Genomic DNA, 17689 nt, shown 5'->3' on the forward strand with positions numbered 1-17689 from the left:
TGGTTCTTCTAACTCGGTTTTAATTCATCCTGGAAGCACTATTGAAGTAGCACTGTACCAAGTGGATAGCTATTCAAACTTTCTTTTTTCAGGTCCTTATTGAACCCTCTCTATGCACAGTCACATTGACCGTAACTGTGATCTCCGTTCTTCAAATAAGTGTTCCTTTCCCCCATTGTGAGCTGTGATGTTCCTGAGCAGCTATATAGGCTACAATTGGCAGTTTGATAGCATCATGTATCATCCACTAATACATTATACATAGAGCCTAGCAACCAACTTCAGATAGGGAACTTGTTTGACTGTAACCCATGAACCACATGAGCCTTACCAGAGGATGGTGCATTCTGGGCAGGGATCAGTCCTGTCAGACTTACAGGAGAATTTGTTAGTGGGTTCCAAATCTCTTTTCACCATGAAAACAACACTCAAGAATACTCACTGTGAATATATTTTATGATTTTATTAAAATAAACTTCCTGTTGAAGGTTAAATATTGTTTATAGTGGTAAATATAGAAATACACTACATAGTCAATAAAAGCAATTAATAAACAAAATAGTAAAATATAATGGCTACATTTTTTCTGAATTTCCTTGCATGAAAAGATGGAACCAGTCTGTATTCTCCATCTCTCTCTTCTAACCTCTAGCTGAGTTGTCTTAGTACAAAAAGGGGCAGTTTAAGTTTCTAAGCTAGACTCTCACCTTCATACCTTAGCCTAGCAACAGACGTGTTGTTCTACATTGAGATAGTTGTTGTCTGTCTCTTCGGTCTGCAATGGCATTCCCCACAACTAGATACTACCAGATGCTTGCTTGGGGCCTTCACAAAGGATGTTTACAGCTGTGCCTGCTCAAACCAAGTCACACAGGAAGGTGAAGGTTCCCTTCAGTGCCTTATCTGTACCCAGCTTAAAAACACACCTGATATTTTGAAAAGGGCAGGGCTCACAATGAAGGATGTAAAATGCAAGAATTAACATACTAATCTTGTTGCATGTTCATGTAATGCTATGAGGAATTATCAATCATGTGAATACTTCAGAGTAATGGATGCATGCACTACCCAACTATAATAAAGCAAATGTTATACATGTGCAAACATTAAATGCTGCATGAATTAATAAATGAGAAAAGTGCACTCAAAAGCTTATGTGGGCCACATATTGATACGAATGATCGGCTAAACCCCAGAAACTATTATGAAGAGATGTTAACTAGATTTTAAGGGACTCTGAGTAAGAGAAAAAACATGAGGGTGGGGTAGAAGACTGTGCAAATATTTAGTTAGTTCAGGTTACCTCGTTGGTTAAGTTATACGTTTGGGCGACCTAGAAGTAACACTGTTGCACATGTAAACTCCATCAAATGTGACAAACAATGTTATATATGAAATGCAGCCTGGGGGAGTTATATGCAGAAAAATATGACGATTACATCATGGTCTTCTCATTATTAGTTCCTGTGTAACCTACCCAAAAGTTGAGAATGGAAAACAGCTACAATTTAAGAGCAAGTTAGAGTTCTGCATGCTGACTCCATTACATCTAGACCGTTGACTCTTTCACATAATCGTTGCATTCCCAAAATTCTCAGTCAGAAAATGTGCTCTAATTAGGTATTTTGTCAAATTAAAGAAAACTTGCACAATCTTACCTAAGTGCCAAGATTGGATGTGTGCTACATACAATATACGCATGCTACAGACTGATGAATATTTGAATTAACACCAATACAGAAAGAGCCTTCGCTCTTGTCAGTAAGTGACAGCGATACTCACAGGTTGAAAAGAAGAGCCTACCTAATAACCAGAAAGGCAACATGTGACTGCATTTGGAGACATGGAAATTATCATCAACTGAGTGACTGACTAGGGACCTGAAGTTCTTCTTTTCCTTTGAGTTCAGAATATCTTTCTTAATGGTGCAGCAGGTTGGTAATCCTTACTAGAGCGCCTAGTACTGAAGTATTAAATTCACAATTTGTGCTAGTTCAGAGGATCCCAAGTTTTTCACATAGGATTTCTGAACGTTGTGTTCCTAAAAACAGACAAAGTGTGGAAATGTATTTTCTATGTCACTCCACGCTAAAGGAAGAATTCCCAAATTAAGTTCGTAGTCTAATTATATTACTTTCTTTGGCACAGCTAAAATGGTGACATGAGGCATTGGCTTACAGAGCCTCCTGTTGGTGATTAAGGGAAGATGTATGTTTCCTCTTGGAGCTACAAATACAGTCCTTCTACTAGGTACGCGGCCTAAAATTAAAACAAAAAATGCATTTGTGAAAAAAATATAAAAATCGTGTCATCATAAATAAACAGTGTATTTATAAAAATAACGATAGAAAGCAGAAGCAGAGAGACATAGAAAACAGAACCATAATTTTGCCATTCTCTGAACACTGAATTATATTAAGAATACTGAACATTGCATAATTGAAGATGCAATTAAATGCGTAAGAGAACAATTCAAATGTGAATCTCAGACACGTAAGACACCGCAATAGGCCAAAGTCAAATAAGATGGATTAACCACTTTAAGTACATAAACAGGGTATGAATTACGGTGAAATGTAGTCGTTCACAGATTGAGTTAGGATGCCCATAGTTCACATTTTTAACTAGATTACAGAAAGACATGTACATCTTCTGTAAGATTAAGACCATTGGGAGCTCTAGTATAGAGTAAAAGAATAAGATGTGCCTCTTTTTGTCTTAGCAGACGTTCACGGTCACCACCCCGGCCGGGGACTGGTATTGAGCATAAGACAGTGTACCCCAGGTCTTTTAGCTGGTTGTTGTGAACTGCCTTAAAGTGTTTAGCGACAGGATAATCATTATTGCTGTTCACAATTGCGCGTATATGCTGTAAAATGCGCTGATGCACAGGGAGTTTAGTACTCCCAATATATTCCATATTGCAGGTACATTTTAATTTATAGACCGCAAAGTCTGACCTGCAAAGATCAACATATGCATTATGTGTACTGCTAGCTACTCTGATACAAAGCATGGGCATCTATGAAAGTTCCAATACTGGGGCAAGAAAACAAGTTACTTACCTGTAACTTTGGTTCCCCAGTATTGGTAACTTTCATAGATTCCCATGCGCCCACCTGCCACCCCTGGGAAAGCTCAGCCTTATGCAGATGTGGTGACTGTTACACAACGGCTACGAAAATCTGAGGCTCTCGCAGGAAGGTTCTATGGGGTGAGGCTGCTCTGATTGGTTATTGCAGAAGTTTGGTCTCTTTTACAAAAAGAGGTGGATAAGCTACAAAAGGAGATGAGGCCTAGGCCTATTTATTCACTTTTGTGCTTATTACTAGGTTATTTATTTTTACCGAGGCCCCATTCCGACGATGGGGAATGATACAAAGCATAGGAATCTATGAAAGTTACCAATACTGGGGAACCAAAGTTACAGGTAAGCAACTTGTTTTCTTTTGTTAGGATATTTTCAAGGTATTTCTTTTTTTATTCCTTGCTCCTGCTAAACCAACATCCGCCACGTGCGGTAGCACTTTTCCACTTACTTCCATGAATTTAAGATGTTTAATTTCCAAAAGATGCTTAAATTGATTCTTGATTGTTAACGATTGTGTGGATTTGCCTTGGTGTATATAAGAGTTGCAGGTGCCTTTACTTGTGCAATGCTTACTGCCCACATTTTTGCTCGGTTTGGAAGGTATGGAACATTTTGAAATTATATTTGTTTATTTCTTGAATCTGTAATAGGCAGGGCAGCTCTTCAGAAGCGAGTGATGGCACTATTGAGGCGAATAGAAAACCCCACTGCAGGCAACACAGAAGTGAGTTTTACCTATAGTGTACCAATCCTATTTTGTAATTTGAAATTTACTACCAGCAAATTATTTTTCCCCAACCACTGTCTGCAGTTGACGTATGAATTCCATATTTCAGGCTTGGGAAGACACACATGCAAAGTGGGAACACAGCACAAAACTTATACTTAATTTACCAAAAACCAAGTTGGATGATGGCCAGGTAAGAGTTGGAATCCTTTGATCTGTGGTGTATTGGATGTGGGCTAAACCAAATGCACTTAAATTTACTATTGACTGTCAGGGATTTAGAATTTAAAAAATATATATACTTATAGCCCCACAGGCAGTTTTGTTTTCCAATGGCTTACATTTTCTTTTTGGTTTCAAACTAGAAACTATTTTGGTACCAGCTGTAAAAGATTGTGACATAAATCCACAGAGCACTATGCCCTTCGTTATCATTGAGCTTTTGCTCCTCGTGTCCATAGTGTCAAAGCCTCTATTCAGAGTTTTGCATATGCTGACACTGCAGCCAATATCTTGTCTCTTTGAAGTCTGTCTTTTCTAGTAAGTGCTATTCATGTTCTAACTAAAGTTTTTGTTGTGGGTACTTATATTTTAATGGGTACATTCTTCCTATGTACCTGTAATATTTGTAACTGTCGGCGTATGCCAGACTGTGATTTACATGTATTTGTGGCCAAAGTGGTGACACCATATCTCCAGGGGCACCACATGATGCTGGACATCTGTACGACTTTCCACCAGAAGCCTTCTACCTATTTTACTCTTGGATCAATCGGAAAGGGGCCATACTCTCAATAATAAATTATCAGCTGATAAGATAGTTCCTCTCTTTAATGATCCTGCTGCAGAATTCTCTCACCTTTAGGTTACAAGTTGAATTCATGAGCCAACCCATCCTTGTTGGTAGGTAAAGTAGGGCCCGATGATTTTACAGTGTTTAGAATAACCCAAAGAGAACAAACCTTAATTATTAAAGATAATTCTCATGATGAGTGTGACCTAGTCTACTATTAGTTGACTCTAGAACATCAGGCAACTGATCTGAAGATCTCATAGACTACTTGCTCCAAGCAGTCTCCAACCTGGTCTCCATTGCGAAGTACCAGTAGCTCCCACGCACCTTCAAAGGAGCTCGCAGCCTTGAGTTCATTTTAACTACGCACAGGATCACATTTTTCTTTTGTTGTTAAGGGAAAGCTGTGTTTACTTTACATTATTGTCATCAGGCTGCAGACAGCAGAGCCTGATAATGAGCATTGCATAGTCAGATTTGTTGGCCAGGTTGGGTCACAGAGGCAAAGAACTGAAGCTCTGAAGTATTTAACTCTTAAATAAAAGTTCTTGTCGACTCCATATTGGAGAGTGAGAACAAAATTATGTTTCTGAATGCTTTTGGGTGAGTAAAATGAAGTTATCTTAATGATTACATTTTAATTTTAACGGTCTTCCCATTTCAAAGGTGTTTTGCTCGCAGTAGCCAGTAGTGTGCCATCTTTATAACTGAAAAATAGTAATTTTATTTCAAATGGAAGGAATTGAAACTGAAGAAAAGGTTTTATATAAACATTAAGTATTAATGTTTTTCACCACCTTCAGTTCTGCCAAATGTGTCTAAATCATGTTTATTCACTTAAAGTCCTCCCATTTAAACATATGTATTTTTCTGTTATAAATATGGCCCATGTCTACAGGCCACTGGGAGCAAGATACTTGATATTTGAAATGGGAGAATATTTAAATGAGTTTTATGGATTCCACATAAAGAAAGTAAACTTTTCAGTTTAATTTTCTCGCTACAGTGACATATTTATAAGTGAAAAATAGAGCCATTATTTTAAGTTGGAAAAATGTAAAGTGCAGTAATTTTTTCCATATTGTGAACATTTTTGTAAAAAGTCTTTCTGCCCTTTAAATTTCTCTCATTTGTGCTGTACATGTAACGGGCTACATGAAAAAAGGTATGTCCTGTTCCACAAGTACATACAACCCAGTCTCTCAGTCACCCCTACACATATATCCGACTCATACGTACACATGTTAATACAGGTCCCAAAGACCACGTTCTCTCTGACATATGGCAGCCCTGTCATAGTGCCCCTACTCAAACATTTTTGTTTATACAATAGCATTTGGCTCTCTGAACATTAGGCTTAAAGCCAAATAAGCTGTGTGGTGGTGGTGTCTGGTAACAATGCGCAAGTTGCTTAGCCTCCAGTAGCTCACAATGGTTTCACCAATTAGAAGTAGCTCTCACTACGGAAAATGTTGAAGACTCTGTTACGGACCATTAGCTGGGTGTGGAAGCAAAATACAGTAGTTGTGTTTCTAAAGGACGCTTTTAACCAGAGGTGTCAATCTGGATCCATAAAACTCAAAAGCAGGACTCAAGCACTCCATTACGTGGCATTTTGTGGCTCCACACTGTTATCATTCTGCTCTGTAGGTGACAAACTGGTCTGCATATAAGCACCACCCAGGTGTACTTATGTAATTTCATTATTTCTATGCCTTGCGACGTGGATCCGGAGCGTACTTCTCTTGTCTTTGACAAGTAATTTACAATGTCACCTCCCAAAACAACCGGTTTTAAACTATGAAGGGACTGTCACAAACTGTTTCTGACAGATACCCATGAGGGTGTGCCTTTGTTTGGAGCATAAATTCAGTGCCTGCAGCCACTGTGCTCAGATGAAAACGAAGGCCTAAAAGAAACGTGCAGCAAAACTCTTAAGCCACCAAGCATTAGAAGACTCTGCACCATGACTGGTCAAAGTCAAAAGAACAGTCTCATTCCAGCTGCTGGTCCTAGTCTATGTCTTAAGGTAAGTTTTGAAAGAAACACAAGACGTTGAAGTGCTAAACTGTCCTTTCATGCCACTCTAGAACCTCAGAGAGGGTGTCAATGTCCCATCTGGTCCCAAACTCCTGAGAAGCCAATTCTAAGGTTGTTCCTGATGCAACCTGATTATCTGGGTCCTTCTGCAACATCTCAGCAAATAGAGGCCTTTAGAGAGGTATCTGCAGAGGCCTCCAGACGGATTCCCACTTGTGGGTTCACTCTCTGAACTGTCTGTACCACATAAACCCGTCTGTACCACATAAACCCACATCAGGTTCTGCATCAGCTTTGGTGCTGGCTTTAGTTCTGGCACCCCTCCCTGTGCCAGTTCATTTCTCATCTATACCGGTGCTGATGCTACCTGAAGAGTAGCAGTTATCTATAGTGGTCTTCAACACCGAGATAGCTTCAACTCGAACTCGACCAAGGTCGCTTCAGTCCCTCTGGGGTTCAGTCTGTTACTCAATCTTTCAGACTCCAATACATTGCCTTACTTGGGCATAGCTTATACTTTACATCAGTTGAATTCCGATAAGGACTACTAAGGTAAAGTGGACAAATTTGCCATTCAATATGATGAAAATAATTGGTATTTTAATTTGCTTTGGACACTTCTGTAGACACTGGACATGTCTCTTCCCCTGGTCCCGCCCCTGAGGAGAGTTCCTCTTTTGCTGTTGTAATGAGGTGGGCTGCAGAGGTCCTTGACCTGCAGCTCCCTACAGTATAGGTCAAAGCGAATGTCTTGAAGGAGGTTCTTCATCCTGTCCAGGCGCCTACCAAACATCTTTCTATCCAATGAGGCTTTAATGGATACCTTCTTAGGCACTTAGCTAGCCTTGTCTAGTGTTCAGTCAATTGCTTCTGCCTTCTAGGCTACTAAAGTTATGCAGATAGTTCATATGACCTATGGGTGTCTTTAGCCTAAACTGAACTGTACAGCCTGGACTGATGATTCCTGAGTTGAGCTTTTGTCACAAGTGTGGGTCTTTTTACCTACCCATGGATGAGGTCTAGGGGCTTCCAGGGGGTTAGCTGGGGATCTTTGATTGACATCCATTTGATGGCTCGCTAAGGTGGACTGGAGGTGCAAGCTGTTTTGTCCAAAGGAGCTACAGAGAGAGTTGTGGCCTCAGAAGTAAGAACTGGGTGTTACTGCTGCTACTACCTTGTGCTAAAGAAGGGTAAGGCTGTGGCATGTTTTAGATCTTTGCTCTGTCATCAAATTCCTGCAGAAGGACAATTTCAAGCTGCTCATGCTGAATTCCAGGCCTTGTCTGCGCGATATCTTGGTGACTGGATGGTGACATTGGTGCTGCAGGACACATTTCCATATTTCAGTCCTTCAGGCCCAGCAGTTCTATTGCGTTTCACTGTTGGCCAAGAGCATTTCCAGTTTGTGGTGCTCTCCTTTGTCCTTACCAGAGCCCATCGAGTGTTCACTAAAGTGATGGTGATGGTAGCAGAACATTATCGGAGACTCAGTAGTCTAGTTGATCACAAATGACAGTTAAATCTGAAGGTGGTACAGGGCTTTTTCCAGCAAAGAGGAGAGCCTAGCTAGAAGTCACAAGAAGGCTCTCTCGACGACACAATCTGTCTAGAGTGGCGCTCAAGACTTCTGTATGCCTTTCTGCGACTACACCTCTTGGCTCAAGTTCTGAAGAAGATCAAGAGCAACTGGTCCCAAGTCATTTGAGTGTTTCTAGATTGGGCCAAGAGGATGTGGTATGTCGAAGTCCTGGGCATGAGCATCTGTCCTTTGATCATACAGCGGCTTCAGAAGCATTTACTGTCACAGCAACAGGGCATGGTTCTGCACCTGGACCTCCGTACTCCATGCATGGAGACTTAGCAGTGACAGCTAGACCACCTCATTTTTCTCTCAAAGTTGTCTTCTTTCTGGCAGCCATGCATCCATCTACGAAATTTGTGTACGCTTGGTGCTGGGACAAGTTTGGTGCTTGGTGTAGTACCCATCAGATTGACTCGCTACAAGCTAGCTGTCTGAAGTGTTGTTTGTTTTGTCTTTGGACCAGCACTTACATGCATGGGGCACTGTTAAAGGCTATTTGTTGGCTCTTACAGCTTTTTTGAGGTTGCTGGATCAGACTTAATTCTTTAAATCACCTGTTGTGATGATATTTCTTAAATGTTTACAGCATATATTTCCACTGAAGTCATTTGTGATGCCACAGTAGAACTTGGATGTGGTTCTCGCTTTTCTAATGTGTACCCTATTTGAGCCAATGCACAGCAGTCCACCACATCTCTTAACCCTAAAGATGATGTTTCTGGTTCCAACAATGATAGCTTGTCCAGTGTTCGATCTGTAGCCCCTCTGTTACACACTTTATTCATTATTATTTTCCAGACTAGCTGGTGTTAAGAACTTGAGCTGCATTTCGTCCAAAGGTAGTAAACTTTCCTTGTTAGGCAAGTTATCACTCTTCCGACTTTATTTGCACCTCTCTAAATAGGAGAGGCTTCATCATTTGGACCCCAAGAGTTTCTACATTGACCATACCAATGACCAAAGGTAGACGATCAACTCAGGTGTAAATCAGGGCAAGGCATTGCCATAAAGTACCTTCTCTATGTGGATAGTTCTCTGCATACAAATCTGCGTGCTAGCAAATAAGCAGAGATCTGAGAAATTGAGGACACAATGCACTGGTGCCACTACTGCGCTAGCACGCGTAGCGCGTTGCCCTTAATATCTGCCAGGCTGCTATGTTGGCATCAGCGTGCATGCTCACAAAGAAATATGGCTTAGCACTCGGGTCTGTCAGGATGGGCGTATTGCCCATTGGTTCTTGCAGGATTATTTGGTCAGAGCTACTTCAGACAGACCACATGGAAAGGTATCTATTCCTAAGATGATGAATCTTCTGTTAGAAGTAGCCGTCAGAAAAACAAGTTACTTGACTTTGGTAATGCTCTTTCTGGTGCATACTAACCACATGCGAAATAGACTCTCCAAAAAATGGTGCCAAACTAGAGATCTGCACACTGGTTAAGCCTACTTGCTGATGCTCTGTGCCTCTAAGGCGCGGACAAACCTTATAATGTCCCTTTCCATGCACCTCAATAGCGCCCATATGCGGTCCTGTTCTTGCTTCCAAAGTGAACAGCATTGGGGTAGCCGTCCAACGCCTCTTCCCCTGTGCATGGGTACTATATGTTCGAGGCATATGGGCTTCAGACCACACACTATTGCATTAGATCACCATCTGGTGGTGGGCCCAGATGATTACACTTTGTTGTTGTCTTGGAAGAGTCTTTGTCTATTGGATGACTCCTCCCTTCGATCGTGCGCATGGGCATCGACTCTATCTTCAGATTGTTTTCGCCATTGGGCAAATGATGGAGTTTTATGAGTACAGATAGAGATGACTATGTGTTCTGTATCTTAATAGGATAATACTGGAACAGATGCAGGTAGCTGGGGAGGCGGATGGGCATGTGTGGTTCTGCAGCCCTACATTCCAAGAACAGTTGCATACTGATAAGTAGCATTTTCCGTTCGAGGCATATGGGCTGCAGACCACACACTATTGCATAGATTGCACAGCAGTTTCTCCCTTAGCGGCGACCACCCGCATCTGTTGCAGTAGTTTGAGATAATCTTTTGAGTACAGCCTGGCCCACACTTGCTTCTTGTTTTGCCTGCACATCTACACAGTAGTGTTTTGTAAATGTGTGCGGAGTAGACCATGTAGCTGCTTTACAGATGTCATCAAATGGTATATTTCCTAGGAATGCCATAGATGCCCCTAATTTACAGGTAGAATGAGCCCTAGGGGGAAATGAATAGTGCGTTTTGCTTTTTGGTAACAAATTTGAATGCACTTAACAATCCATCTTGCAATGCCGGATTTTGAAATAGGATTTCCCTTATGTGGAGGAGAAAAAGACACAAACAGTTGTTTAGTCTTACAAACAGGTTTCATCCTATCAATGTAGTAGAGAAGCGCTCTTTTTACATCTAATGTCTGTAGAGCTCCTTCTGCAACTGTTTGCGGTTGGGGAAAAAATACTGGCAACTCAATAGATTGGTTGAGGTGGAACGGTGAAATGACCTTTGGCAGAAACTTTAGATTTGTTTTAAGAACCACTTTATTATAATGAAGTTGTATAAATGGTTCTTGAATTGTTAATGCTTGGATCTCACTTACTCTTCTAAGTGAGGTAATGGCAACTAAAAAAGCAACTTTCCATGTAAGGAACTGTAATTCACACTTATGTAATGGTTCGAAAGGGGGACCCATAAGTCTTGTGAGAACAATATTTAAATTCCACACAGGAGAGGGTGGTGTTCTGGGAGAAATTATTCTTATAAGTCCTTCCATAAACTCTTTGATTGCAGGTACTCTACACAATGACAAATGTTGTCTGTTTTGACCACAGAGCTGCTTTATGTTTCAGTTGAAACAATATGAAAGGTAGGGCTTGACTTTTAGATCTGTTTTTCAAGGTGTCATTGTGGCACCTCATTTAAAACAGTGTTATTTGAACACAATATAAAACAAGTGATCATATGCAACGCAATCTGATTTTTACTGGCATTGGGGTCCTGCGCTCCTCTGCTCTATTACTAGGCATTCACCTTGCATATAAATGGCCTAAAAGTAATACGTTCGAGGCATGTGAGCTGTAGATCACATGCTTTGCATACTCCTGCCGTCTAGTGTTGGGTCCTGATGTTTGCAAGTTGTTTTTTGTTCGAAGAAGCCTTTCCATTCACAAGGTAAGTGACTCCTCATTTCACTGATCGTGCACATGGGCATCGACTCCATTGTTAGATTGTTTTTTTTCCTCAATCGTGTTTAGACGGGTATTGTTGCGCTCCGCTTCACAATCAATCCTCTGGTTCCCCCTTGGTGAGTACTTCTCTCTACCTCAATGGTATTGTTCTCGAACACGCTTCTCTCTCGCGATTTGAATTAAAACTCTAGACCTCGACATTTCGGTCTGAAAAAAATGTGAATGGCCTTCCAGCCCATCTATATCCGATCTTCTCATCGATGGAACGGACCCCATTTAAATTCTGTCCTCTGTGCCAAGCGAAATATCCCTGCACAGTCTCATCAGATGTGTAATTTGTGCTTGCCCCCCAAGCACAAAGAGTAAGACTGCGACGTGTGCCGTTCCTTTAGATCAAAGAAAGCTCTCCATGATCGTCTGGCTCGGCGTCAAGAGGTGCTGCATCAACGGTTGGATGTCACACTGGTACGGTTCAGCGACGACTCCGTTCAAGAATAATCAGCAGCAGAAGAGGAGGAACTGGCTTCGGCAGCAACCAACTCCAGTTAGGAATTGCATTTCGACCTCACAACCCCCCACCTTCACCGTCCTTAAAAAAAAAAGTTTGTGGCTTCTGCACCACATCCGCCCCCGGGCCAAGGTCTGCACCGAGAAGAGATTTCTCATGCTCCGCCTTCGGGCTCGGCACCGAAACACTCCAAAAAGCCTTCCGGCTCGTGACTGAGTCACCCAAAGCTTACCTATGAGCAGAAACCTTCGAGCTCCAAAAACAAAATTGGATCCGATCCGAAATCCTCAACATTGAAAATAAAGAAACCTTCGGAGTTGAAATCTTCAGCACCAAAAGGTTTTGCTGGCTCGACTCCTAATACTTCGGTGCTGAAAAGCAAAAACTTGCCTGCAATTTCACCAGATCCCAATGAAGACGCTCCTATTAAATTGGATCCAAAACAGAAAAAGCTGTACATTCATCCAGATACAGGACGCATTCATGCTAAACCTCCATCATTGAAACGCGTAGACCATTGGATAAACCAAATAATCGTTTGTTTATTAGTGTATATTCTACCTAAAACAGGATTCATTCTAAATCAATTAGGTCCATCAAGTGTAAAAAGTGTATAATATTTGTCTAATGGAAAGAAGTCTTTTGTTAATTATCATTGTTTTGTTTGTTGTATATAACTGTATCATTGTTTGAGTATGAGTGTAGTATGTATGAAGTGGTGAGTCTGATGTGAATTGTTTAATGTGCTAGAACTTTTGTATAGTATTTGTGGGTTCATTGTATAATGTATTGTACATATAGATATAGAAAGACAAAGCTTTTTGAAAAAAATGAAGTAAAAAGCTGAAAATAAAAGCGACTAATGAGCTTTAAGATGTAATGATGGTTTGTTCATACATCCATATCTAATTAGTTTTGGAAGTAGCAGCAGCACTGGCAATTTGGTGTGTTTTTTTAGTTTATTAGTGCTCAGTCTTGCTGCTTATGAGCCAGACCCTTTTTTGTTATTTATAAACCTCCATCAAAGCACAAGCTTCCTGATGATGAGCTCGTATAATGCCTTAAAAAAGAAAAGTGTAGGCACTAGCCCCTTTCACACTTTTCCGTCCACTCCTCCTCCCTCTTCACCACATCATGATCCATTAAATATTACACCCAGTCAGTCTCCTCCACCTCGACTGGACACAGGTGACACTGACAAAGATGAGGAATAACTTCCAGATCCTTGGATGGATTACACCACTGATCCTCCACAGGATACAGACTCTGATCTTTATCCTGCCAGGCCATCTCCACCTGATGACAACCTTTCATATCAACTGCTTATTGTCAGGGCATCAGAATACCATGGGTTGTAGTTACATAAAAAGGCTTTAGAAGAAAATTTTCTCTTTTACACATTAGGGTCTCATAAATCTAATCAAACACTCCCTATGCTCAAGGGTATGTTAAGGCACACAGATAATATTTTTAAAGACCCAGTCCGTGCTAGGATTTTTACGTCGAGAGTAGACAAAAAATATCAATCTTCCCCCACAGATAGCATTTTTTTACTAAGGATTAGTTACCATTTGACTCTTTAGTGGTGTGAAATGCCCGAAAAGGGGGAGCAAATTCTCAAGCACCTGGGGATGCCCCCCAGGTAAAGAGTCGTAGCTGATTTATGCAGGCAGGCATGTAGGGGTGCAAGCAGCTAATCAGTGGCTTATTGCTAATATGTAGGGCCTGCTGGCAAGGTATGATAGAGCCCACTGGAACAAAATGGAACAATTACCGCAGTTTCTACCATATGAACATAGGGCAACAGCTCAGGACTTAGTCCAAGAAGGGAAATTCATTTCCAATGCTTCTATCAGATACGCTCTAGATGCAGCTGACACCTTTGAATACCAGCATGTTACTAAGACCTCCTGCTCAGCTATGATATCTGAGAGACTACTAGCTGCACATTCCTTAATGTAAAATTATCCCCAGGGGTGAGACTGGACCGGAAAACTTTTTACCACAGCATCCCCGCGCGCCCGGGGGTACGGCATCACGCTACTCCGCCCAGGCGTTATCCTCGTACGTGACATCCGCGAGGTCAAATAAGTCCCACCGTGGTGCGCCTATGTCAGGTTTTTCCTTTTCTGCGTGCAGGGTGGATTCGGATCGTGCTCTGGGCCTGTTCAGGCCTTTCGCTTATTGCTTTGTGTGTGGGAACAGTGTGCGAATGTCTTCGAGCTTTAAGACGTGCTCGTCTTGTGCGTGCAAGATGTCGGCGACTGATCCTCACCTCATATGCATGTGGTGTTGGGAGGAACACCACGAATCCCTGAATGTGAGGCGTGCCAGCAGATGAAACGGAAGTCCCGGCGGGAGCCCCAGATGAAACTTCTCTCAGCTCGCATGTCCAGGTCGGCGTCGGCGCCACGCCTGGCCCCTGCGGAGTGTTTTCGGGACCATCGCCTCCATCTTCGACATCGTCCCTCTCCTAGGTCGCAAGAGTGTCGCTCACCTGTCGGTATGTGTCGCAGTTTGTACCCGAGGGCTGGTTCTCGGCCTCTTGGAGGCGCGGGTGGTGTGGCTCCCCGTGTCGTCCTCCTATCTGCCGTTTACGGGTGTGGGGGCGACTAGAGCCCAGATGGAGACATATGCAGCTGCTTTGCAGGCCTCCCTGGCTTCTCCTCCTCCTCCTTCCCCTCCTGGGATGTCAGGGGATCCCTTGCAGTGTGCGGGGCCCTCCGCAGAGTTGCCGGCGGCTCCGACGCCGGCTGTTTCGAATCCAGGTTCGAAGGATGTGGCACCGTTGGTGTGCGGCCCTTTGGGGGTCCCTCCTTCGGCCCACGGCGCCTCTGCTTCACTGCAAACTCCCGCGGTGGTCCTTGTGGTGTCGCAGGAGGTCGCCGGAACTCGGGTCGCACCCCCGAGTCCCACTCGGACCTCGGGACAGGCGGTGGCCTCGTCCGAGGCCAAGGTGACGCCGCTCCGGCACCGGCGGCTGCTGGCCCTGGCGGCGCAAAAGGGGCTGGCGGAGCGCCCTTTCATCCAGTAATGGGCCGAGGTTGGTGGGGGGACCCCTCGTCCTTCCCCAGATCCCTCTCGCCCCTCCAAGAAGGCGGCTGCCTCGTCTGAGGTCGGGTTGTCGCCTTTCTGGCGACGTTCCCTCACCGCCCCGGCCCAGCCCCAATCTCCTGCACCGAGCGCTGTTGCGGAGTTCGTTCCGGCGTCTCCCTTGGCGTCAGACGACTAAGTCCTGCCTCAGATTGCGGACTCTATGGCGCCAAGCTGACGTCGGGCCGTTGACTCGTCCTCGGACGCCTCCTCTCCAGAGGTTCGACGCTGGCTGGTGTCATCCTAGCTGGAGACGGGCCGATGCGTTGTGGCTTTTTCCCCGATGTCGACTAAGGACAGCTCCTTGCTTTCGCCGAGGTCTTCACATGAGGCGCCGCAGGTGCCCCCACTCCTCGGTCCCTCTTCCTCCTTTCCGGACCTGGCCGTTCCTTCCTCCGGGTGGCTTGGGGGACGGCCGCCTTAGCTTACAGCCGTTGCCTATTGAAGAGCTGCTTTCCCCACCGGGGGCCCTACGGAGGCGGTTGCCGTCTTCGCTCACGCTGTTATAACTGCTGTGGGAATTTTGCGCATGGGTGATCCAGCTGCCCATTTCCCCGCAGATCATCTTCTGGAGGTTCTCCATCAGGGCTCTGATGGTAGGGAGCTGCTGCTTCCCTTCGAAGGTTCGCTCCATCCGTCTCTTTTGGGAACTTGGGGCCGTCCCGCCACAGGGGACCCAGTGCCACATCACCTTTTGCACCACCACCATCCGGCACCGCGGGATCCGGTGTGTCTTTCCCTCCACCCCTCTACCAGAGGCCCTCTTTTGCAGAATGTCTTTCCCTCTCTGCTGCCGCTGTTGTCTCCCCCGGGATGCCCACTGGCTGGACTCCTTGGGGTGCAATATATTCTCCTCAACAAGTGCGCCTCTGCGGGCCCTTAACACGCTGTGTGTTTTGGCTAGGGCCACTTCTTGCTTGTGGCACTCTGCGGAGTCCTTTATGTCTTCCGCTTCTCAGGAGGGTTCCTGTGTTGATTTTTGGCACCATGTGTTGGATGGCCGGGAGCTGGCGGCGTTTATTCTTCACTCCGCTCTGGACATCTCGGAGGTGCTTGGTTATGCCATGGCTTCTTCGGTTGCACTTCGTCGCCATGCCTGGCTTTGGGACAATGTGTTCCTGGAGAACGTTCGGGAACGGCTGGTGGACCTTCCTTTCGATGGTGCTCTTTTGTTCCACGCCCCTGCGGACTCGGCCATTCAGAGGTTCTTGGCGGGGCTGCAGCCTCCTCCTCCTCCTCCTCTCCCCTCCCCCCTCCTTCCCCCCCACCTCCTTCTCCCCCTCAGTGACCTGTGAGTTGATTTGGTTCTTGAAGCTGTTCTTCTATTTGGGCAGGTTACCCCAGTTGTGTTTTCTGTGTGCTTCGTGACCACTCGAGTCCTCCTTGTTGGGACTGTGGTTCTGTTGACTGCTGTCCGGCCCTTCTTATTCATTGCTTGTTTTTGCTTTGGGCTTCTACACCATGCTGGCCCTGAGACTAGGCCTTCTATTATTTTTTCTCTTTGGCTGCTTGACAATCCTTCTGTGGGATTTCTGCAGGTATTTTCTGTTGTCTCCTATGCAGAGGTTTTTCCTAAGAGGTACACATGTATTGGGATGCAACATGCCCTATGTGGGGCAGTGGTAGCTTTTATATAGCTCTGTTATGGACTGGGTTGTTTTGATCGCCTTCGAACCTCTGTTCTCCTTGGCGTTACAGTATTTGCAGTTGCAAACCTCTTGCTGATGGCTTGGGTTGGTTTGAGTTGTGCCCTGGGGTGTCCTTCTCCGGGGTCACTGCGCTGTTCGCCTGGTCTGGCCTGCTGTATGCGGCTGGGCATCTTGGCTCTGCCTGGATCCACTTCCTTTTGGGCTGTGGGTGCAGACTCCTTCCTGTAGCGTGTCTGGACCCTTCTCGCCTTCTTGCTCTCGGTCTTTGGCTGGCGTCTGGCTTGACCTGAGCACATCCTTCTGTGGTGCCTCCTTTTGCCCTGACTGGTTTCCTCTGCTGTGTGTGGACGGGCTACCTTTTCTCTTCTTTTCCCCGCATCCCCTTCGGGGTTGGTGGTCTTCTGCTTGCAGGGGTTCCCCTTGCTTCGGGGACGGGGCTCCTTGTCCTGTCTTTGGGACTCGGCCCCTGTGGGACCCCCTGATATGACCAGGCTGGTGGGGTCCTCTCGCAGACCCTCCTTCCCCCTGGCTATGCCTAGGGTATCTATCTATGTGAAGGAATCTGCTGATAGTAATCTCTATCAGATGTACGAGTTACTTACCTTCGGTAACGATGCATCTGGTGGAGACGATTCTAGCTGCAGTTTCCTTAATGGCCCGCCCTTCCTCTCCGTTCCGCAAGGATTTTTGGCTTGGTCTTCTGCACTCGCCTCCCAGTGGGTGGCTGTGCCTTCTATGAGTACATTCTTTCGCTCTTTTTGACAAGAGGTTGGTCCTGTTTATTTGTTCCTTTTCCTCCCCTTTTGGCATATTGGAGGATAGGTTTATAGGTACTGTATGTTCTGGTGGCTGCAGGTTGGGGCCTGTGAGAAGTTGGCCTGATATATGATGTTCACTAGTTCTAGTGATCACCTTGTATCAGTCCAAACAACCCTTATGGTGATTGGTTGCAAGTCAACCTTATAGACCAGCTATCCTAATGGTAGCATGGACAAAGCAGTCTTAGGCTAAACTC

At 44.6% G+C, this 17689-nt stretch overlaps 1 protein-coding gene across 6 annotated transcripts in view; it reads left to right on the top strand.

Moving 5' to 3' along the window:
- The window catches only part of NF1 (neurofibromin 1), a 2008692-nt gene that overhangs the window by 780683 nt on the left and 1210320 nt on the right, over nucleotides 1-17689 (top strand). For all 6 annotated transcript variants that reach the window (XM_086954827.1, XM_086954826.1, XM_086954830.1 and 3 more), the window contains exons 18-19: nucleotides 3742-3815; nucleotides 3928-4011. In XM_086954827.1, the coding sequence (XP_086810953.1) occupies nucleotides 3742-3815; nucleotides 3928-4011 (158 nt within the window). The remainder of the gene's footprint in view (nucleotides 1-3741; nucleotides 3816-3927; nucleotides 4012-17689) is intronic.

Source organism: Lissotriton vulgaris, chromosome 2_1 (genome assembly GCF_964263255.1).
Source record: "Lissotriton vulgaris chromosome 2_1, aLisVul1.2, whole genome shotgun sequence".
NCBI lineage: Eukaryota > Metazoa > Chordata > Amphibia > Caudata > Salamandridae > Lissotriton > Lissotriton vulgaris.